This window comes from Ceratotherium simum, chromosome 11, assembly GCF_057802395.1.
Source record: "Ceratotherium simum simum isolate JZ-2026a chromosome 11, ASM5780239v1, whole genome shotgun sequence".
In the NCBI taxonomy this organism is placed as follows: Eukaryota; Metazoa; Chordata; class Mammalia; order Perissodactyla; family Rhinocerotidae; genus Ceratotherium; species Ceratotherium simum.
This window is the reverse complement of record NC_141910.1, coordinates 48,999,412-49,022,350: the sequence shown is the minus strand read 5'-3', so window position 1 is coordinate 49,022,350 and position 22,939 is coordinate 48,999,412. Positions and strand designations below refer to the sequence as shown.

The following is a 22,939-nucleotide window of genomic DNA, read 5'->3' as shown; positions in this document are numbered from 1 at the left end:
TTCCTCCAGCCACAAGTTATGACCACATGTGTTAAAGTGTCACACCTAACTATGTTAGGCACAGTGAGCCACTCTATCAGTTAGGGAATGGTGGGAACCGTCCCCCAAATTCAAGTTCCCAGATGCCAGCCATCTGGGAACCTAAGTTCCCAAGGGCCAACCTTGCAAGCAGGACTTTCTAAGGATTAGCAGTCTTGGGCCTGCTATTTTAACTCTTTTCTGCACAGTGGTTCAGAACAAAGTTCGCGGTGGGGAAAAGGGACATATGGTGGTCCAAAATTGGGTGTCAGAGACCAAGTGGGGTAAGTAGGGTGTCTACAATGATGGGCACCTTGGTATGGGGTGTTGGGGACAAACAGTGAAGAAGTTATTCACATGGTGGGTAGAGGCAACCTGGAATGAGGAATAAGTGCTCAAGCATAGAGACGAGAGTGTCTGTATGGAGGAAATGTGTCAGCAAAGATGGCAGATTGGTTACATACGGGAGACTTGATCAAATAAGTCAATATATTAAGCATAGTGGAGTGGCGTTTCTCACTGTCAGAGAAAGTAGTTATGAATACAGGAAGGGAGAAAACTAGAATGAAACCTGTTGGGTTGGGTTGTAATTGAATTTAAGAGTACAAATTCATGATTTAAGATACATAAATATAGATAAATGTGGATGTAAATACATGACTATACATATATGTGTATGTACATACATATATTCCCTGGTTCTCTCCATTGAGGTGGCCTTGGAGCAGTTACACCCCAAAAGCAATGAACATACATAACACCTATGTCATGGCTTCCAAATTCTCCACTGTCTTAGTCTGCTCAAGCTGCCACATTTTTCGGTGTTTTTTAAAGCAGCACCCCACTTATTGGTATCAAAATATGTCTTAGTCTGCTTGGGCTGTCATAACAAAAATAACATAGATTGGGTGGCTTAAACAACAAAAATTTATTTTCACAGTTCTGGAGGGTGGAAAATCCAAGATCAAGGTGCCAGCCAATTTGATTTCTGGTGAGAGCTCTCACTGGCTTGCAAATGGCCACCTTCTCACTGTGTTCTCACTTGGAAGAGAAAGAGCAAGCTCTCTGGTGTTTCTTCTGATAAGGGCACTAATCCTGCCATGAGGGTCCCACTCTCACGACCTCATCTAATCCTAATTATCTCCCAAAGGCCCCTTGTCCAAATACCACCATGTTGGGGAGTAGGGCTTCAACATATGAATTTTTTTAAATTTTATTTATTTATTTTCCCCCCCCCAAAGCCCCAGTAGATAGTTGTATGTCATAGCTGCACATCCTTCTAGTTGCTGTATGTGGGATGTGGCCTCAGCGTGGCCGGAGAAGCGGTGCGTCGGTGCGCGCCCGGGATCCGAACCTGGGCCGCCAGCAGTGGAGCACGTGCACCTAACCGATAAGCCACAGAGCGGGCCGCCAACATATGAATTTTAGGACAAATATTCTATCCATAACATTCACTAGAGGAACCAGGGCTCCTTGGTGAAATTGCCAATTCCAGGATTGGGGCAGAGAAAATACATGAACCTGGAATATCTTGTGCCAGAACAGAAGGAAGCACTCAAAGAATGATGAGGATGAAACATTGATTTGAGGGGCTCTCGCTGGACAAATTTGAGCTTCAAAATAAGTAATTATAGTAATGGGTTATAACGCACCAGATAAAATGAGAAATCATGAGCTAATGTGGATATATAAATAAATACAAGAACAAATTGAAAATGTGACGAAGAGTAAGGTGTTTACATGGTTTCAAAGTACATCCTCACAAAATATTACTAATTAGAAAGCGAGAAAGAGTTACTTTATAGTGGAAAAACCCAGCAGATGCCACCTTAATCTAGTGGTGAAAGTTATCATCATTAGTGAGCCAAATTTCACATAATACGGTCAATGAGAAAAATGCAGTATCACTTCTACAGTATTCCTGTCAAAGAGGCATAACCTGAATCTACTCCAGGAACATTCTACAAAATAACTGGTGTGTAATCTTCAAAACTTGCAAAGTCATGAAAGTCAGGTAAAAACTAAGAAATTGTTCCAGACTGAAGGAAATTAAATAGAATGACAAGTAAATGCAACTTGTGAGGTAGAACCGGTTCCTTCTGCTTTAATATACATTATTGGAACAACTGATAAAATTTGAATGGGGTCTGAGGATTAGATGACAGTAATGTATCACTGTTAATTTTCTGTAGAAATATGTCCTTGTTTGTAGGGAATACTCACTAACATGTTTGGGGGTGATGGAGCAGCAGGTCAGCAACTTAACCTTAATATTTCAAGGAAAACAAAGTTCTTTGCACTGTAGTTCCAGCTTCTCTGCAACGTTCTCATTGTTGTGAAGTCTTTTCAAATAATGTTTGGAAGTTTCCTCAGGTCTTTTTTTCATTTTTATTTAGATTACAATTTTTAATCTTTGTGTCAATTTTCCTTTAAAAGATTCTGAAAATGTCTTAGGTAGTGTATTTTCTACTTTTATTTTTAAACTTTTACACAGCTGAGTTATTTAAATCTTCTCTTTTCTTCCCTGCTGATGTAAAGCATTTTTCCCCATCTGAGGAGCAAACAATTAATTGAATTATTTGGTACAGATCTGTAGTCCAGGACATTAAGTGTCTAACAAATCCTGATTTCTGTAGCAATTTTTTTGCCTGTCTCCCTAAAGTTTAGGAAAATCTTTAATTTTCATAAACTCCCGGGTTTTGATTCTAGATTAGAGCTTTTATTTAACCTTTGTAAATCTGACTTCTGGTCTAGGAAGTTTGCAATGTGACTTTGCTTTCCCTGAGAAAACCCTGAAGAAAAGGTTATCTCACTTAGAAGGTCAGGTACAGCTCAATGAAAAAAGAGAAAAATGCAAGGAGGGTAGGTTTCAGAAAGTTGCAAAATCTTTGAGAGAGACAGTTGTGGAGTTAGAATTATATTTTGAAGTCTCAGCATATCAACTAAAGAAGCTGTCAACTGGTGTTTTGTCTTCTCATTTTTAAAATTGATTTTGTGTAAGAAGTTCCCAATTATTAATATTCTATGTTGATTTTTCCCCCGTTTATAAAGGAAAATGCAAGACTTTGGATTATAAGTGATTTTATGTAAGAAGCAGAAGTTCTTCTAGGAGGAGTTAAGACTTTGACATAGATAATCCCGTGACACACAAAAAAGATGGTCAATTGGTCAATTGACTGTGTGTATTTTGTTAGTGTTTCAGATTCTCCAAAGAAGCAGGCAGAGTCTGTATAATGAACAATCACAGACCCAACAGATCATTGACCCCAGAATATGGACTAATCAAAGTGCTTTTCTTCACAAATTGACAAGAATGTGAGTGTCCTTATGGGTTCTGCAGAATACCTAAGGCAAAGTTTGATCAATCACTTTTCAACAATTGATCACCAGTCTAACGAGACTTCCAATTGTTAGGCCTTAGGGCCTAACCTGGCTTGGATTGGATTGAAGACATCGGGTTTTTCTTCCACCTGTTTCCTATGGAACCTTCCCTTATACAGTAAACAGACGTAAAATAATACAATATAAACAAAACATGAAACAAGACTTTGTAATATACATAAACAATAGCAAAACCAAAAGCAACCAGAAGGAGAATAAGTAGGTTAATGGTAAAAATATTTTCAAAACAAAATAAAAAGTCTAATGACTTTATACAAAGATCTAGGTCTATTTACAAAATAGTACACCTCCAAACTAAAAGGTCTAATCACTCAACGCAAGAACCTGTATCTATGGTTCTATTCGTAGATTGTTGAGTGTTTTTTCAGGTAGGGGTATTGGATTTGTGAAATACTTTTGCTGCTTCTATTGTGATGATTATATGGTTTTTGCCTTTTATTAATATGATGTATTACATTGTTTGATCTTCATATGTTAAACCAACCTTGGTTTGTTATAATAAAAACATTCCTGTGATAATTCCCACTCATTCACGGTGTATGATTTTTTTAAATATGTTGGTGGATTTGTTTTGCTATTGCAGTTGGCCCTCCCTATCCACAGGTTCTATATCCATGGATTCAACCAACCCCAGATGGAGTACTATGTTACAATCTGCAGTCAGTTGGATCCACAGCTGTGGAACCTGTGGATAATACGGTGGGCCAACTAAGGGACTTGAGCATCTGTGGATTTTGGTATCCTTAGAGGTCCTGGAACAAAGCGCACTCATATACCAAGAGTTGACTATATTTTGTTGAGGTTTTTTGCATCTATATTCATACGGGATGTTGGTCTGTAGTTTTCTTGGGGTGTCTGTGTTTAGTTTTGGTATTAGGGTAATTCTGGTTTCATAGAATGAGTTGGGAAATGTTTTCTCCTCTTCTATTTTTTTTGGAGGAGTTTGCAAATGATTGGTGCTAATTCTTTTTTAAATGTTTGGTAGAATTGACCAGCAAAGCCATCTTTGCCTGGGCTTTTCTTTGTGGAAAGTTTTTTTTGTTGTTGTTGTTGTTGTTTTACAAATTCAATCTCTTGTTATATGTCTAATTAGATTTTCTATTTCTTCTTGAGTTAGTTTCAGTAGTTTGTGTCTTTTTAGAAATTAGTCCATTTCATCTAGGTTACCTAATTTGTTGGCATACAATTATTTGTAATATTTCTTTATTATCCTTATTTCTATAAGATCAATAGTAACATCTCATTCTTTCTTTCCTGATTTTAATAATTTGAGTCTCCTCTTTTTCTTGGTCAGGCTAGGTAAAGCTTTGTCAATTTTGTTGATCTTTTCAAAGAACCAATTATTAGTTTTGTTGACTGTATTATTTTTCTATTCTCTACTTCATTAATTTCCTCTCCAAGCTTTATTATTTCCTTCCTTTGACTTGCTTTAAGTTTGGTTTGCTCTTCTTTTTCTAGTTTCTGAAGGCGGAAAGTTAGGTTATTGATTTGAGATCTTTGTTCTTTTTTCAATACAGGCATTTACAGCTATAAATGTCCCTCTAAGCAATGCTTTTGCTGCATCCCATAAGTTTTGGTATGTTGAGTTTTCATTTATCTCGATGTATTTTCCAAGTTCTCTTGTGATTTCTTCTTTGATCACTTGATTATTTGAGTATATTATTTTAATTTCCACAAGATGTGAATATCCCAAATTTCCTTGTTATGGATTTCTAATTTCATTCCAGTATGCTTGGAGACCATAATGTCTATGATTTTAATCCTTCAGTTTTATTGAAAATTGTTTTATGGCCTAACATATGTTCTATCCTGGAGAATTCTCCATGTGCATCTGAGAAGAATGTGTATTCTGCTGTTGTTAGATGGTATATTCTAGAGATATGTTAGGTCTAATAGGTATATAGTGTTGTTCAAATCTTCTATTTCATTATTGTTCTTGTGTCTACTTGCTGCCCAAGATTTTATACTCAATTACCCAGTTCTATGTATTAGATTCTTTTTTTTCTTAAAATAGCTTGAGAGATTTATTTTTGCTACATATAAACCCAGACTGTTACATTCATCAATAAGGAATTAGTTAAATATATTAAGACACACGCCTATGATTGACTTCTCTAAGGCCATTGAAATATTAATATTCTGGAAAAATTAAGATACAGGGGGAAAATGTCACAATATATCCTTACATGAGGTAGGGAGACTATAAATAATATATACTGTATGATTCCAATTTTGTTAAAATAAAAAAGACTGGAAAGAAACTTCAAAAACCAAGAATGATTTGCTTTGGGTGAATGAGGCAATAGTGCTCTAACTTGTCTTCCTGTTTCTAATCTTGTCCAGGAGTAGTAAATACAGAATAGCAAGTAAGGCTTTAGAATCAGGTTGTGTGGTACAGAATTGCAGTTCTGCCATTGACTAGGTGTGTGACCTTGGCACATGATTTTCCAAGCAAGGGCTAATAATAGCACCTATATCAAAGGGTTGTGATGAGGATTAAATGAACTAATACATGTTGTGCCTACCCCATTAATGCTTAAGAAATGTTAGCTATTATCATCCATCTACATCCATTCTCCATACCACAGCCACAGTGATCTTTTAAACATGTAAAGGTCACTCCCTTATTAAAACCGTCCACTGGCCTCCTGTCTCACTTAGAAAAAAAATCCAGCTCTTCACCCCTAAATCAGAAACTCCTGTTTGATCTGGCCCCTGTCTACCACTTAGATATTCTCATTTCTTCCCCTCAAGCACAAAGCTCCAGACATACCACCTTCTTTCCACACTTAAAAAACCCCTGCTTGTTTTTGACTTATATATTTGTACTGTTTATTATGCCTGGAAAAAATTCCACAAAAAGGCTTTTGTCCTTCAGAAGTCAAATTTCATCTCCCTTAGAGAAGCTTTCTCTACCACTCTAAATTATCAACCTAGTTACTCTCTATAGCATTACCCTATTTTCTATACTACACTACTTATATCTTTAAAATTTTTCTTTCTTCCTGCTTTTTTCTGTCTCTTACTAGAATATAATTTTCATGAGACCAGTACGTGACAGACACGTGCTCCATATTCAATCTTTATTAAATAAATTCTATTTATTTTCCAAGTTTTCTATAATTAACATTACTTCTATAATAAAATTAATTTAAAGAGAATATCAACAGTATCTTAGAAAATAGAACACTATAATTGGTCTGAGTTCAAATTCAACAACAGGTACTACAGCAAACTAAATGTGTCTCTGGGCAAGTTGTTTTTTTTTTTTTTCCGCGTGTGAGGAAGATCAGCCCTGAGCTAACATCCATGCTAATCCCCCTCTTTTTGCTGAGGAAGACTGGCCCCGAGCTAACATCCATGCTAATCCTCCTCTTTTTGCTGAGGAAGACCAGCTCTGAGCTAACATCTATTGCCAATCCTTCTCCTTTTTTTCCCCAAAGCCCCAGTAGATAGTTGTACATCATAGTTGCACATCCTTCTAGTTGCTGGATGTGGGACACCGCCTCAGCATGGCTGGAGAAGCGCTGCCTCCGTGCGTGCCCGGGATCTGAACCCGGGCCGCCAGCAGCGGAGCGCGCGCACTTAACCTCTAAGCCACAGGGCCAGCCCTGGCCAAGTTTCTTATTCTTCCCATTTCCTGACTTGTATAATGGTAATATCATCTATTTCATAAGGTACTGCAAAAATTAAATCACACCACATAGTTAAAAGCACTTCAGCACTCCACGAAATGTTCCTAACATCACAAATAAACCCTAATTACTCGTTGCCTGACAAGTGCCTCAGCTCTCAGGTCTCCACCCACCCCTCCAAAGGCTCGGAGGAGGAGGTCTAGCCGCCACTTTCACCTCCATAGAACGTAGGGGCAGCCGGGATGCGGGGGCGGGAACAGGAGGCCAGTGCACGCACTTCCGCCCCCGCGTCGCTCGCAGCCAATCGGCCCCTGAGGCCCCACCCCTTCCGCTCCAGGGAAAAACAGCTTCCAGAGCGTCTTCCGGCAGGCGCTGTGCCGCTCTTTACCATGGTGAGTTGGCTGGGGGCATGCGATTTTCTGTCGTTGGTGATTCCTCTTATCTTCTCTCGTCCTGAAGCGGCCTTGAAATGCCTCAGCTGCCCAGAGGAGAGGTTGTCGGATTTGTGGTCGGGCCCCTCAGGAGAGGCTGCTGGCTTCCGAAAGATTTCCCCCAGAGTCCTGATCCCCTGGCTCCCTCACCCGGTTCTTTTGCCTCTAGGGATCCCGGCCCCGCTCCAGGGCGAGCTTTCAGCTCCTGGCGAGTTTGTGACTTCCCCCTGCCGAGATTTCCTTGATATAGAGATAGAAGTCTTAGTCGGCGTCAGCGACTACAACCCAGCAAAAGATCTGAACACAAGTCCATAGCAACAACATCCGTAATGGTGATGCCTACAGCAGTGACGATAACGCTGGCGTAAATAGAGAGGGTTGGGAGCAGGGTGTTGAGGCGCATGCCCCACTCTGCAACTTGGCTTTATTGAGTGCCAGATAGCCTGATAGGGCAGCAGCTTTCAGAAGGCCGATGACTGGAGAAAGTCAACGTGTTGGTAGAGCATCTTCGTGCACCTTTTTTTCTTCTTTTGTAGATGCCACTATACCTTTGGTTTTGGGCTATAGTGTTAGAGGAATTAGTCATTTTATGCCTTTACAAATCGAATGTATATCTCTCTGAATTTTATCTAAAGATAAGCAGTTGATTCTGATTTCAGTGTCAAAAAGGTACACATCACCGTATCAGAATATTCATGGATCTCTTATTGATAGCCTACAAAGGAGAAAAGGACCACGTTTCTGTGCCTAAGCCATAGTCACTGTTAAGCTTTTTCCTTGAGGGGATAAGGTTGAAAAATGTCTTATTCACATACTTTTTTAATCTTTTGTAAATTTTCTGTAATCCCACTTATACATACAGAAAGTGGGTAAAAGTTTACTTTTTTTGACTAATGACCAAACCCCCTCTAGCTACATTCTTCAAAACATTCACCACTGTGTCAGTTAATTTCTAAAATTTGACCATGCCACTCCCTCGCTTAAAATCTTTTAATTTTTTTTTTCTATATCCCTCAAGATGGCATGATGTACAAAGCCATCCATAATCAGGCTTCTTACCTTTATAGCCTCTTTTTACACATATACACGTCCAGATTCCAGCCACAGTAAACAGCTTGTAGATCTCTAAGAATTAAGCCTTTGCACCTAATTTGTACACTCTGTTCTATCTGCCTGAACCATTTTCCCCCTTGTACCCCCTGTTATCAGTATAACACTTACACACCCTTTAGTGTCTTTCGTGAGCCTTTCTGCCATGTCCCAAGATGCTCTTAGGTTCCTCCTTTGTGCTCTCATGATAACTCGGTGCTTTTTACCAGTAACATCTGTAGCCCTTTCCAGACTATATTAAAATTGTGTAGTTACTTACTTGTCTTTGTCACTTCCTAGATTGTAAGCTCTTTGAGAGCAGGACCTGTGTATTCACTCTGGTGTTCCCAGAGCCTTGTACGTACCTGGCCCAGAGGAAGTTTTCAATAAATATCTGTTTTATAAAACACTGAATAAATAACTATGGCACTAAATTTTTATGCTTGAAACATTAGTGATGCAGGGAAATAGTAGCATTTAAGATTTATTTTATTTTTTATTTTTTTATTTATTTTGTTTTGTGTGTGTGTGTGTGTGTGAGGAAGATCAGCTCTGAGCTAACACCCATGCCAGTCCTCCTCTGTTTGCTGAGGAAGACTGGTCCTGGGCTAACATCCGTGCCTGTCTTCCTCCACTTTATATGGGACGCTGCCACAGCATGGCCTGACAGGCGGTGCCTAGGTGCGCGCCCGGGATCCAGCAGGTGAGCGTGCCCACTTAACCACTACGCCATGGCGCCGGCTGCTAAGGTTTATTTTAAAAGTTTTTGGGAAGAAATGTTTTATGAGTCACCCATTATGTATTATTTATAAAGAACGTGCTATGGCCAGCCCCGTGGCTTAGCAGTTAAGTGCTTGCGCTCCGCTACTGGCGGCCCAGGTTCGGATCCCGGGCGCGCACCGACGCACCGCTTCTCTGGCCATGCTGAGGCCGCGTCCCACATACAGCAACTAGAAGGATGTGCAACTGTGACATACAACTATCTACTGGGGCTTTGGGGAAAAAAAAAAAAAAAGGAGGAGGATTGACAATAGATGTTAGCTCAGAGCAGGTCTTCCTCAGCAAAAAGAGGAGGATTAGCATGGATGTTAGCTCAGGGCTGATCTTCCTCACACACACAAAAAATAATAATAAATAAATAAAGAACGTGCTAAAGAGCATGTTGTTTGCAAAGCGCAGTGCTATCTTAGAAAATGTAAAGGATGGGGCTGGCCCCATGGCATAGCAGTTAAGTGCACGCGTTCCACTACTGGCGGCCTGGGTTCGGATCCCAGGCACGCACTGACGTACCGCTTGTCCGGCCATGCTGAGGCAGCGTCCCACATACAGCAACTAAGAAGGAGGTGCAACTATCTACTGGGGCTTTGGGGAGAAAAAGGGAAAGAAAAAAAGGAGGAGGATTGGCAATAGATGTTAGCTCAGGGCCAGTCTTCCTCAGCAAAAAAGAGGAGGATTGGCCTGGGTGTTAGCTCAGAGCTGATCTTCCTAAAAAAAAAAAAAACAGAAAGAAAGTGTAAAGGAAATATAGCCCTTGTCATTAGAGACGTTACTAAAAAATTAACGTATGATGCAAGATGACGGCTATCCCATGGTTGAGTACAAAGTAAGTGGCATGAAAAACACTATAGTTTGGAATAATCTAAGACTTCACGTAGGAGATGAAACATGCAACTGAGTACTCCATGCCTTACTCTAATACTCGTAATCTTCTATTCATTACTCTCATTTAGGTGAGAAAACAGAGAGAGGTCAGGTAATTTGCTGAGCGTTACAGGGCTGTTAGAGCTTAGGTTAGACAAATCTGGCCTTTTTGCTCTGGAGTGGTATGATCATGAGACATGGAGTACACCACTCTAGTTGGAGTTGAGGATCTCTGGAGCAAGAGATAAAACTGGAAGGAAACTGAGGCAAAGTCACTAAAAGCTTTGAATTCCAGATTGTAAAATTTGGTGTTTATCCTGATAGCAGTAGAGAGCCAATATAATTTTGGAAAGAGTGACATGAACATTAGGATTTTGTTTTTTCAGTATCAGAGTGGCATCAGAAATGGCCCTCTGGGGCCGGCCCCGTGGCTTAGCCGTTAAGTACGAGCGCTCCGCTGCTGGCCACCCGGGGTTCGGATCCCAGGCGCACACCGACGCACCGCTTCTCCGGCCATACTGAGGCCGTGTCCCATATACAGCACCTAGAAGGATGTGCAGCTATGACATACAACTATCTACTGGGGCTTTGGGGGAAAAAATAAATAAATAAATAAAATTATTAAAAAAAAAAAAGAAATGGCCCTCTGCCTTTTAGAAACTCCTTATTGATTGTATTAACTTAAAACTTAAAGTAACTTAAAAAGTTAAAATGAGCTGAAGTTAGGAGATGTCCAAGAATTATAGTATCAAGCAAAATTTATCTTTGGGACCAAAATATCCCACCCAATTCTTTAAGAATAGAATATACTCGTTAACATTAGCATTTATTAACATCTCAAAGGAAAATAGTATATTATTCCTTTTCAACAATGGGCTTAGCAGAGCCTTCGGGTTATACACATACACTGGTCTTTATTTGGATACCAAAATTAGCAACACTTTTTCTTATGCTTTATTTTTACATTTTAAAGTATTTTTTACTTTAGTGCTTTTTTATTATGGAAAATTTCAAGCATACACAAAAGTAGAGTGAATATTATATAATGAGCCGTCATGTAGCCATCACTTGGCCTCAACAATTATCAATATTCTGCTGTTATGCCAGATTTCTAGTGCTCAGACTTATTTTCTGCCTTTCCTGAGTTTCACTGCAACTAATGACATGTCTAAGCTTTAAAGAAGTGGGCTATACCTTTTTATCTTTTTATAACTACTGAGATGTTCCTAGATGCTAACTGTAGGAAAATCATACCTCTGCTTGAATTGGATCTGAAAGTTTTTCACATTTTTAGTCTAACACTCAGTTCCACTGTTTTCTATGGAGCTTCAGTGTTTGAGTAAAATTGGCCAACTTTAGTGAGGTAGAAATGTAATATGGTTGTTATGGTAATTGTGGCTTTTACCATCTAGGAAAGTATTTTGTTAAAATTAAAATCCAAATATTTAAGTACATGGCACTTAGCAATCAAATTATTATGTATGACCATTGAAAATTGTGAAGTATTTTTTTTCAATTACCCTGCTTTTGAAATAACAAAATTTTTTTCACGGTTTATCTTTCCAGGGATTTTTTTTTTTTTTTTTTTAGGGTATTGCATTCCCAATGTGAAAGTATATAATAAAATTGAGTAGTTTTTTCCCTTATAGCCTCTTGGTTTTATGTCCTATTACAAAAAGTCTTCTCCAACACCAAGATTATAAAATTATGCATCCATAGATTCTTCAAGTACTCTATAGTTTTATATTTTAATTTTAAAATAATAAAAAATTGGAGTAAACAGTATAGTGAGGATCCAACTTTACCTTTTTCCAAACACCATTTATTGAATAACTCATATTTTCTCCCTCTGATGTTGGATACTGCTGTAATCATAAGCTGATTTCTTTTTCTTTCTTTTTTTTTTTATGGTGAGGAAGATCAGCCCTGAGCTAACATCCATTGCCAATCCTCCTCTTTTTGGTGAGGAAGATTGGCTCTGGGCTAACATCTGTGCCCATCTTCCTCTACTTTATATGTGGGACGCCTGCCAGAGCATAGCTTGATAAGTGGTGTCTAGGTCCATGCCCTGGATCCAAACTGGCTAACCCAGGGCTGCCGAAGCAGAGCCGTGAACTTAACCACTACACCAGCAGGTCGGCCCCTATAAGCTCATTTCTCATATGTGTTTGTACTCTCCTTTGTGCTATGGCTTTCCTACATGGCTTCCTGAACCTGAATAGTAAATCGCACTCTAGTTGCCACTCAGTCTCTTCTCTCATTGATAACTCCACTGCCAGGCCCTTTCTCTGCTAGCCCCCTACTATGTACTGGCAGGAGTCACAGAGGCTAGCTAGGATGTCAGATACTTTGAATGCCTAAGAGAGAACCTAGAGGTTTTACTATGATAATCGTTGCCAAACCTTTCAATATATAAAGCTTTGATTAGGTAAATTGTAATACTTTCTTTCCAGTAGAGCTATTTGACAAACTGTTTGCTTTTCTGCTTCAAAATTATCTTATCCGTTAAATAATAAAGAATGTGGTCTGGAGCTAAAATGCCTGGGTTTGAATTCCTGCTCAGCTATTTACTAGCAGTGTGCCCTTGGAAAAACTTGCTAAAAATTGTTTCCACCTCATAGGATTATTGTGAGTATTAGATAAATACATGTAAAGTGTCTAGAGTAAGTGCTTGGCATGTTACTGAGCATTCGATAAATGTTGTTATTACTGTATCACATCACAGTACCTATGAAGATTAGATACTTAAATGCTGTTTCATATATATTTTGTTTGTTTTGAAGGGGACAATTCATCTCTTTCGAAAACCACAAAGATCTTTTTTTGGCAAGATATTACAGGAATTTAGACTTGTAGCAGCTGACCGAAGGGTAAGTTATTTTTATTCCTTAACCCTAATTTTAATTATTTCACAAACAACATTATAACATCAAAAAAGGTAATTTTTAAGGCAATTAGAAATCACTCTCAATCCCACAGCGCTGTTTTCATTTTTTTTGTGTTGGATAATGTTTTAATGTACAACTACAGTACTTTGGTATATAGTCGTTTTGCTTGGGAGGAAGCTGGGCTTCAGTTAAATTTTCTAATTCTAGATAGTTTTAAAGAAAAATTGTTTTGTGACTGCCTTATTTTTCTTTATTTTTTATTTTTATTTTTTGCTGAGGAAGATTCGCCCTGAGCTAACATCTGTGCCAGTCTTCCTATACTTTGTATGTGGGTCACTGCCACAGCATGGCTGCTGGTAAGTGGTGTAGGTCCACACCTGGGAACTGAACCCAGGCCACCGAAGTGGAGCGTGCCAAACTTAACCACCAGGCCACAGGGCTGGCCATATTTATTTATTTTTAATTAAATGGGTATAGTCTGAAGCCATATTTTCTTATTTTTAATGTAAGGCAGGAAAGTATGCTTTGAGACTGTAAAGCAAAAGATGTAATGGGTCCTCTTTTTGGTCACCAATGTAGACCTTCTAGTTATTGTTCTATTTTCATTGTTGTCACTATTGTCTTAAATATACCATAAGCTTCCTGAGGGCGGTGACTATGCTGTTTTGCTCACTTTTTTAATAAAAGTACAAAATAAGAACCCAATGCATATTTGATGAATTTTAAGTAAAGCTATCCTCAATGGAACATAATAAGCAGTACCAATGATATTGGCCATGTATTATGATACTAGACTAGAGGCTTCTTTTCTTTGTTCTTTACCACTATATTTTCTGTTTTTAAACCCTTGGAATATAGTCAGAATTCAATAATTCTAGTATTTGGACATATTATCATGCCCTGAATGTTAAACTTCAAGAGCCAAGGGGAAGGAATTCATCTGCTTCTTGTGTACCTAGTCCATTGAGAATGATCTCTTGAGAACAGAGAGATATACCTCTGTGATGTTGATGGAAAACAACTATATTGCAGAAGTAAACGGGAAATTCTTTAAACGGTACATTTTATTGAAGCACAGTATACCACAGAATAAGTAATAGGAACAAAACTAATTTAGGAACGCCTGAATTGTGCAAATAATCTCTATCATAATTTAAATCTTGAGAGGTATCGGCTCATCTCTCTTCAGTAGTACTCCTGTCTTGGTTCTTGATGATTTCATATTTCATGTGGAAGATCCTTTCCTCTCAGTTCCTTACTTCCAGCTCACCATAGATAAACTTGTCCTCCATCCCTCCCAGCTATCCACTCCTATGGTCATACCATAGGCCTCATCTTTTATAATAACTATATCCTCCCATTGTCTCAGTTTCAAGCATTTTACTCATCAGTCACCATCTCCTGTCTTTCCAGATTACTTCTTCTATTACCCCAACTCTAGTAATTCTTTAGTTTTACTAGGACCTCCAATCTGTTGACTCTGCCATATTTTCATTTCCCTTATCCTCATTTGCTTACTTAATCCAATATATATTCTGTGGCCATCATTATCATTTTCTTGCATATGCCTTCAACTCCTTTGTGCCCCCCTTCTGTCTACCATATTTCCTATCATACTTCCCTAGCAAATCCTTAACCTTATTAAGTCCACTTTCTTTCTTTGCCTACACCCAAGCAACTGAATGTAGCCTAAGAGAAACGCAAAACCATGCTGCCTGGTCTCACCTTAAATTCGTGATCAAGTGTGCCATTAGTGCTGCCCATCCTATAGTTTCTTAGCTCATTACGTTCCCTGCTTTCCTAGATGGCTATTTCATACCATTTTCTTTCACTTCTATCCTCAAGCTTTCAAAACCTTGTCCATTCTCACTGTAACCTGTTGATCTTGCTTCCTGTTTCACTAAGGGAAAAGAAGTAATGAGAAGAAAACTTCCACATCCTATCGTTAGTACATCTGCCAACGCTCTGCCTACCCTCTTATTTCTGTGAATGAACTATTTCGTCTGCTATATAAGGCCAGTCCCTCCACTTGTTGCCTACTCAAAGTCAACGTTCCTATAATTATTCCTTTTTGCATCATCCTCCTTCTGTTTCTTGTATCATAATTACATGCTGTATATGCCACTCTCATCTACTGCTTCATTTCTCTGCTTCGTTTTTTTTTTTTGTATGAGGAAGATCGGCCCTGGGCTAACATCTGCCAATCTTCTTTTTTTTGTTGTTTTTTTGCTGAGGAAGACTGGTCCTGGGCTAACATCTGTGCCCATCTTCCTCTACTTTATATGGGATGCCGCCACAGCATGGCTTGCCAAGCGATGCGTTGGTGTGCGCCTGGGATCCGAACCGACAAACCCCAGGCCGCTGCAGCGGAGCGTGCACACTTAACTGCTTGTGCCACTGGGCCAGCCCCTCTCTGCTTCCTTTTATAGCAAAACTACTTTCAAGAATTGTCTTTACTCTCTCTCTTTTTTTTTTTGTCAGGAAGATTTAGCCCTGAGCTAACATCTGTTACCAATCCTCCTCTTTTTTGCTGAGGAAGATTTGCCCTGGGCTAACATCCATGGCCATCTTGCTCCACTTTATATGTGGGACGCCTGCCACACCATGGCTTGATAAGTGGTACGTAGGTCTGCGTCCAGGATCTGAACCTGCAGTCCCTGGGCCACCAAAACAGAGAGTGCAAACTTAACCACTATGCCCCTGGGCCAGCCCCGTCTTTACTCTCTTTGCTCACTTTCTCTTCTCCGTTTCGTATTTTTTTTGTGTGTGTGAGGAAGATCAGCTCTGAGCTAACATCCAATGCCAATCCTCCTCTTTTTGCTGAGGAAGACTGCCCTGGGCTAACATTCGTGCCCATCTTCCTCTACTTTATATGGGATGCTGGCACAGCATGGCTTGACAAGCAGTGTGTTGGTGCGCACCAGGGATCCGAACCCGTGAACCCCGGGCTGCCACAGCAAAGTGCACAACTTAACCACTATGCCACTGGGCTGGCCCCTCTCCTCCGTTTCTTTATTAAACACATACTAGTCTGGCTCTAGTCCCCTATAATCCACAGAAACAGCTTTTACAAGGTAACTAATAACCTCTCTGTTGTCAAAATCGATGGTCATCCTCGATTTTCATCTTACTTGACCTTCAACAGTATTAGACAAAAATTGGTCACTTTCTCCTTAAAACACATTATTCATTTGGATTCTGAAATACCATTCTTGGTTTTCTTCCTGCTTATTTGCCAGTATTTTTTGGTCTACTTTGTCACTTTCCTTTCACCTTTCTGACCTCTAAGTTTTGGAGTGTCCTGAGGCTTAGAGCTCCAGCCTCTCTTGTTTATATTTATTACGTCTAGGTAACACTTTCACTACCATCTATATGCTGATGATCCTGTATTTATATATATATATTTTGTGTGTGTGTGTGTGTGAGGAAGATCAGCCCTGAGCTAACATCCATGCCAATCCTCCTCTTTTTGCTGAGGAAGACTGGCCCTGAGCTAACATCCGGGCCCATCTTCTTCCACTTTATATGGGACACCACCACAGCATGGCCTGACAAGCAGTGCGTTGGTGCACACCCAGGATCTGAACCTGGCTGCCAGCAGCAGAGCATGCACACTTAACCGCTACACCGCGGGGCCGGCCCCATCTGTATTTATATTTTAATCCCTAACTTTTCCCCGACCTCCAGATTCCTCTATATCATGGCCTTCTCAACATTTCCATTTGGATATCTAATAGCCATCTCAATTTTTTTTTTTTGTGAAGAAGATCAGCCCTGTGCTAACATCTGCCAATCCTCCTCTATTTGCTGAGGAAGACTGGCCCTGGGCTAACATCCGTGCCCATCTTCCTCCACTTTATATGGGACGCCGCCACAGCATGGCTTGCCAAGCGGTGTGTCAATGTGCGCCTGGGATCCGAACTGGTGAACCCTGGGCCGCAGCGGCAGAGCGCCTGCGCTTAACCGCTTGCGCCACTGGGCCAGCCCCTCCATTTTTTTTTTTTTTAAGCTCTCTTGAATCAGCTTGAAAACACATTCTTTTTTTTTTTTTTTTTCTTTTTTTGCTGGGAAAGATTCACCCTGAGCTAATATCTGTTACCAATCTTCCTCTGTTGTTTTTTTTCCCCCTCCTCAAAACCCCAGTGCATGTTTGTATATCCTAGTTGTAAGTCCTTCTAGTTCTTCTGTGTGAGCCACCGCCACAGCATGGCTACTGACAGATGAGTGATGTGATTCTGCGCCTGGGAACTGAACCTGGGTCACCACAGCGGAGCGCGCCCTCGACTTTAACCACTAGGCCATCAGAGCTGGCTCTGGCATCTCAAATTTCATACGGTCAAATGGAACTTTGATTTTCTATCACTTCTTCAGTAATCAGCCACTCTCTTCTTCCAGATGCTCTGGCCAGACACCTTGGAGTCATTCTTAGCCTTGTCTTTCCCTCCTCACGTCCATTTTGTAAGTAAATCTGGCTAGCTCTATCATCAATATAATACCAGAATCTGACTCTTCTAACACCTTCTTACCACCTTCAAAGCCATCATCATTTCCCACATAGGTTGTTGCGATCACATTCTAAATGATCTTCCTACTTCTGTCGTTGCCCCTATGTAGTATATTGTACATAGAGAGGGTGAATGGTCTTTTAAAAATGAAAGCTAAGTTACTTTTGTTTCATTTGGAATAAATCGCAATTCTAAATCACAGTTCTTTTCCTGGCGTACAAGACGCTACTTGATGTAGCCCCAGACTCCCTCTCCCCTCTCTCATCTAGCTGTCCTTAGCCAGGTACTCTTCTACCTCAGGTCATTTGCACTGTGGTCCCCATTTTCTCTCCCAGATATCTGCATGCTTAGCATCTTTGCCGCTTTCAGATTTCTGGTCACATGTCACCTTACCAAAGAGGTCTTTTCTGACCACCCTTTCTAGAAGAGTAACTCTTCCATATCTCCTATTACTGTGTTCTTATCATACTTTATTTTTTCTTCCTAGCACTTGTCACCACCTGACTTTATACAGTCATGCATCGCTTAATGACGGGGATACATTCTGAAAGATGCATCATTAGACGATTTCATCATTGTGTGAACATCATAGAGTGTACTTACACAAACCTAGATGGTATAGCCTGCTACACACTTAGCTGTATGGTACTAATTTTACGGGACCACCATTGCATATGTGGTCTGTCATTGACCGAAACGTTGTTATGCGGCACGTAACTGTGTTTGCATATTGTCTGTCACCATGGATTATAAGGTCCATGTTTTGTTCACTACTCTATCTCCAGTGCCTAGAATAGTATCCGTTACAAAATAGATGCTCAAAATTTTTTTGTTTTTTCCTGAGGAAGATTCGCCTTGAGCTAACATCTGTTGCCAATCTTCCTCTTTTTGCTTGAGGAAGATTCTCCCTGAGCTAACATCTGTGCCAACCTTCCTCTATTTTGTATGTGGGTCGTCGCCACCACATGACCGACAACAAGTGGTGTAGGTCTGTGCCCAGTAACTGACCTCGGCCACCCAAGTGGAGCACACTGAACTTAACCACTAGGCCACGGGGCCAGTCCTATCAAATATTTTTTGATGAATAATTTGATTCAGCAGTAGAGCTTTGGAGAGTGTCATTTTCAAATTACATGCTTTATCCTCTTTTTCTGACTATTCTTGAATCCCTGTCCTGACTAGACCCATGTCTAATCATTTCATTAATGTCCTCACTAGTATTAGAGTCCCTTGTCCCATATCAGCTCTCAAATCTCTAATATCCCTACCTCACCTGCTTCTCTGGTTTTGCTCCTGGTATAGAGGAAGTTCCAGAATGGTGTCTACCATAAATTCATGCTGGTAATTCTTGTTCCCTTCTTTGAGGATGCAGTAGTATACCCACCATAACAGCTCTTCTGCAGATGCAGATTTTCCTGTGGATTTAAGTTTCCAGTCTTACTTTACCATATCGCTTAATTTTAGAAAATGGCCTTGATTTTTCTTTTCTAGAGATTTATAGGCTATTAACTGTGCTACTTTACTTCTTTCTACCTGACAAATTCTCTGTCCCTTCAGTCACCTTCTTATTCTTCTCACCTTTCTCAAAGGTGTGGTTCTGTCTTTCTAAACCTACACCTCCATCTGTGTTCTAAAACCGTGCTATCCTGTACCACACTTGGCCTTTGCAATTATATCTGTTTAATTTTAACACCTCCAGATAACTAGAGTTTTCCTAATTTCTTTCACATCTACTTTCAAACAAGCATAGGTCTCCCTTCTTTGTAAGTAGTGGAGCAGAACAAAACTAAAACACACTTCACTTGATCCCTTCCTTCATTTTTAGAATGCTCTTCCTCCTTCCTCTGACTAAATCTTAGCTGTTCTCAAAGTGTATCCCAGGTCCTCCGTCTTCTATGAACGTCTAAACTATGATAATCTTTCCTTCTTTTGTAGTCCTATTTCATACGACTGGTTTGGTAAATAACCAAGTACTGCCTTTTGGGGGAGGGCAGCTTTATTCTGATATAATTTCAAACTTAGAGAAAAATTACCAAATTAGTATAAAAAACTCTCTCATACCCTTTACTCAGATTCACCAGTTGCTTTACATTTTGCCCCATTTGCTTTATCGTTGTCTCTCTATTCATATTTGTCAGACAAAATGATATTCAAATATACGTGTATTTTTTTCAACCATTTCAGAGTTCGTGTGTCAGACTTATTTTCTTTTGAATAATTCCCCTTCTAGAATTATTCTTTTAAATTTATATATTATCGTAATAACTTGGTTGATGATAATTGTGGTAGATTTAGAAGATGTGACACTTGACTTTTTGAAGGAAATTGCTTATTCCTTTAAATATCAGAGTATTGAGTATTACAGCAACTTGACCAGACCCAGTGAAATTTATCAGCACTATAAAAATAAGAATGATTTTCTTTTTCACAGTCCTGGAAGATATTGCTCTTTGGTGCAATAAACTTAACATGTACTGGCTTCCTGCTTATGTGGTGCAGTTCCACTAACAGTATAGGTATGTCACCATTCTTATTTTTATGAAGTTATTAGTTTCACTTTTATTGTTCTGATTTTAAATAAAGGTATATCTTCCTTTACATAGAATATATTATTCTGAAATATAACTCAAAAGGTTTAAATGAGAGAATCTATTTGAAAAGTGCCTTGTAAACTGTAAAGTTTGGTTGAATTGTTAGGCATTGTCATTTTAAATGACCTGTTATTTTTTTAAAAAACTTGAAATCTATGTGAAAAACTGAGATTCCTGTTTAATGTGATAGATTAATACTTTGATTTATGCAGAATATGAGTAAGATTTTGAGATTTATTAGATTTTCCTTGAAAAGGGAAATCTTTAATATTTTTCTTGTGTCTTGAGTGACCTCTTATATTTTTATGTACCATTATTTTCATCTTGCTATTTAAAGAATACATTTAAAATAGTACTCAGATGACAGAAGAAGGCAAAAAAAAAAAGATCACAAGGCTTTTGAGCATATGCTGCTTCATTTTTCTTGATGGAGAAATCAGATTCTAAAGTAAGCTTTTGTACTAACCAACTTTGGCTACATATATTAACCAAGTTTACTAGATAGTTGCCAGCAAATTAGGTTAATCAGTGACTCATAATTTTTTTTGGTAATGGATACCCTGATATGAACAATTTTGGTGATTCACTATATTTCCTAACAATGGATTCAGTAATATTTTAACAATCTTTTTGTTGTTTTGCAGCTTTAACTGCCTATACTTACCTGACCATTTTTGATCTTTTTAGGTAAGTTTTAAAAAATCTCCTTAATGTTTTGAGGCTGGTAAGTTATTTGTTGCCCCGAATATATGAAGTTTCTTTGCTTAAAAAGGAAAGTAATCTGTGAAATACGTAAAATTGTCGGCATAGAACATATACAAATAGTAACAATTAAAAGATATACCGGAAGAAAATATCCTATTTATATAACAACAGAAAAGATAATAGCTGGGCCTCAGGTCAAGTGTTTCAGGTGCCTGCCTGTAGATGAGTCAACTGTGGCCAGGGAACAGGGTCACATAAAAACACACCTGTTCCCACTCTAACCCTGTAGATGAGAAAAGAAATGAGGGACGTTAATAACTGAGAATGAGTAATTGTGAGCTAGGGAGACAACCTGATGGCTCCCTGCTTCACGGTGCCTTTCGTATTTCCATATTAGGGTTGCAATATACTTAGACCTTGATGTCCTCAATTTCCATGCCATGGAAGTATGTTATAAGGATGTCTTTTCATCAATCATGTAACTAAATCTACTTGATTGGTCTAAAACGAGTAGTTGTTACCTGCATTTCACACTGTAGTAAGTTGTTTCAGAGTGAATCTTCATTATACTTGGAAAATGGACATAATTTTATCCCATCCAGAATGTTGTCAAGGTGTTATTAATATTTAGTTTAACTTTGAACAAAGATTAAATAAAGTTTATCAATGTTAAAACTTATTGTATATGCCTAAAATAAAATATATTACTATTATTATTACTGTGCCATTTTTTGTATGCTCGGTTATGAAAACCATTCAGGGTGGATAAATTACTGAGTAGAGTAAGAATGGGTTTAGGTTCTATTTAACTAACTTAATGATGTATTGTAACCTCTTCCAGTTTCTCCACATGTTAAAACTTTCACATATTAGGATGCTCGTTGTGATTATATGATAAATTATTAATTTAATCACTTATTAATTTAGTAATTTAGCCAACTTAGGAATTCTGAAAGCTTAATTTCTTTCTGTGTGTTCTCCTGTAGCTCTAGTTCTAATGCTAAATTTATTTTCATTTTTACTTAGTTTAGTGACATGTTTAATAAGTTACTGGGTAATGATGAGGAAACCTAGCCCTGTCTATTCATTTGGGTAAGTTCAAATTATTTTATTTTATGCTAACTTACTGCTATTAAAATAGTAGTTATATTAAACAGTAAAGAACTAGCTAGAGTATTTCTGGAAAATAAATGCTGCCTACTCAGTGGAATGGTGATCAAATAGTGAAAGTAGATAGAACAGCATCTTCTAAAAGGAGTCTAGATAAGAAACATGAATATTTAAATTTAAATCATGTTAAATAAAATGTTTACATTAGGTTCTTTTCTGTTTTATAAAACAAACATTAATATAAAATGTTCACATTCAATTCTTTAATTTTGGTAATCTTTTTTTTAGTTAGAGAAAGGATTTTCATGGAAGAGTATCTTGTAGATGTTAAAGTAAATGTGATATATTTTAACATTAATGCAGTGGTAGAGATGTATTTTTATCTTAAGACTGGATCTGTGATAGCAGTAGACTAACAAAGAATTTGAGATTTCTGTTTCTATAGTTTTAGAATTCCTGAAAATTGGAAGTTGGAAGATAATCTTTTGTATTAGAGGTTTTTTAATATATTAGAAAAAAAATGAATTCCTTTCAGATTCAAGAAAACAACTTATAAGGAGAATTTAACTTTGGTAAAGAAATTCTTGGACCCAACTTACCCTTCTTCTCCACCATACCATTCATTGGGATTATATTCTTTTACACAAAATCAGGTTTTATTTACTTCAACAATGGGACAAAGTAAACATGAAATTTTAATGCACAATGAAGATATTTATAAGTGTCACTGAAATTTGATAGAGTTGAACTATTACTATGATCATCAGTTGTAAAGTATAGACATCTATATATGAAAATCTGTGACTGAGTCAAGGCTTTTGGTTGTAAATGACAGAAATCCAACTCAGACTGTGGGGAAAAAAAATGAAGACTGGTAATTTATGTAACCAGAATGTGGGAAGACTGAGGTAACTGGCATAGGGA

At 38.5% G+C, this 22,939-nt stretch overlaps 1 protein-coding gene across 2 annotated transcripts in view; it reads left to right on the top strand.

The window, feature by feature from the left end:
• The first annotated feature begins 7,397 nt into the window (after positions 1–7,397).
• Positions 7,398–22,939, top strand: part of SLC30A6 (solute carrier family 30 member 6) — a 48,305-nt gene continuing 32,763 nt past the window's right edge. The window contains exons 1-6 of one of the 2 annotated variants that reach the window (XM_087436945.1): positions 7,398–7,447; positions 13,000–13,086; positions 17,500–17,562; positions 20,041–20,125; positions 20,845–20,887; positions 21,932–21,997. In XM_087436945.1, coding sequence (XP_087293071.1) covers positions 7,445–7,447; positions 13,000–13,086; positions 17,500–17,562; positions 20,041–20,125; positions 20,845–20,887; positions 21,932–21,997 — 347 coding nt within the window. In that variant the 5' untranslated portion in view covers positions 7,398–7,444. The remainder of the gene's footprint in view (positions 7,448–12,999; positions 13,087–17,499; positions 17,563–20,040; positions 20,126–20,844; positions 20,888–21,931; positions 21,998–22,939) is intronic. The other variant, XM_004418160.3, reaches the window with a different exon arrangement.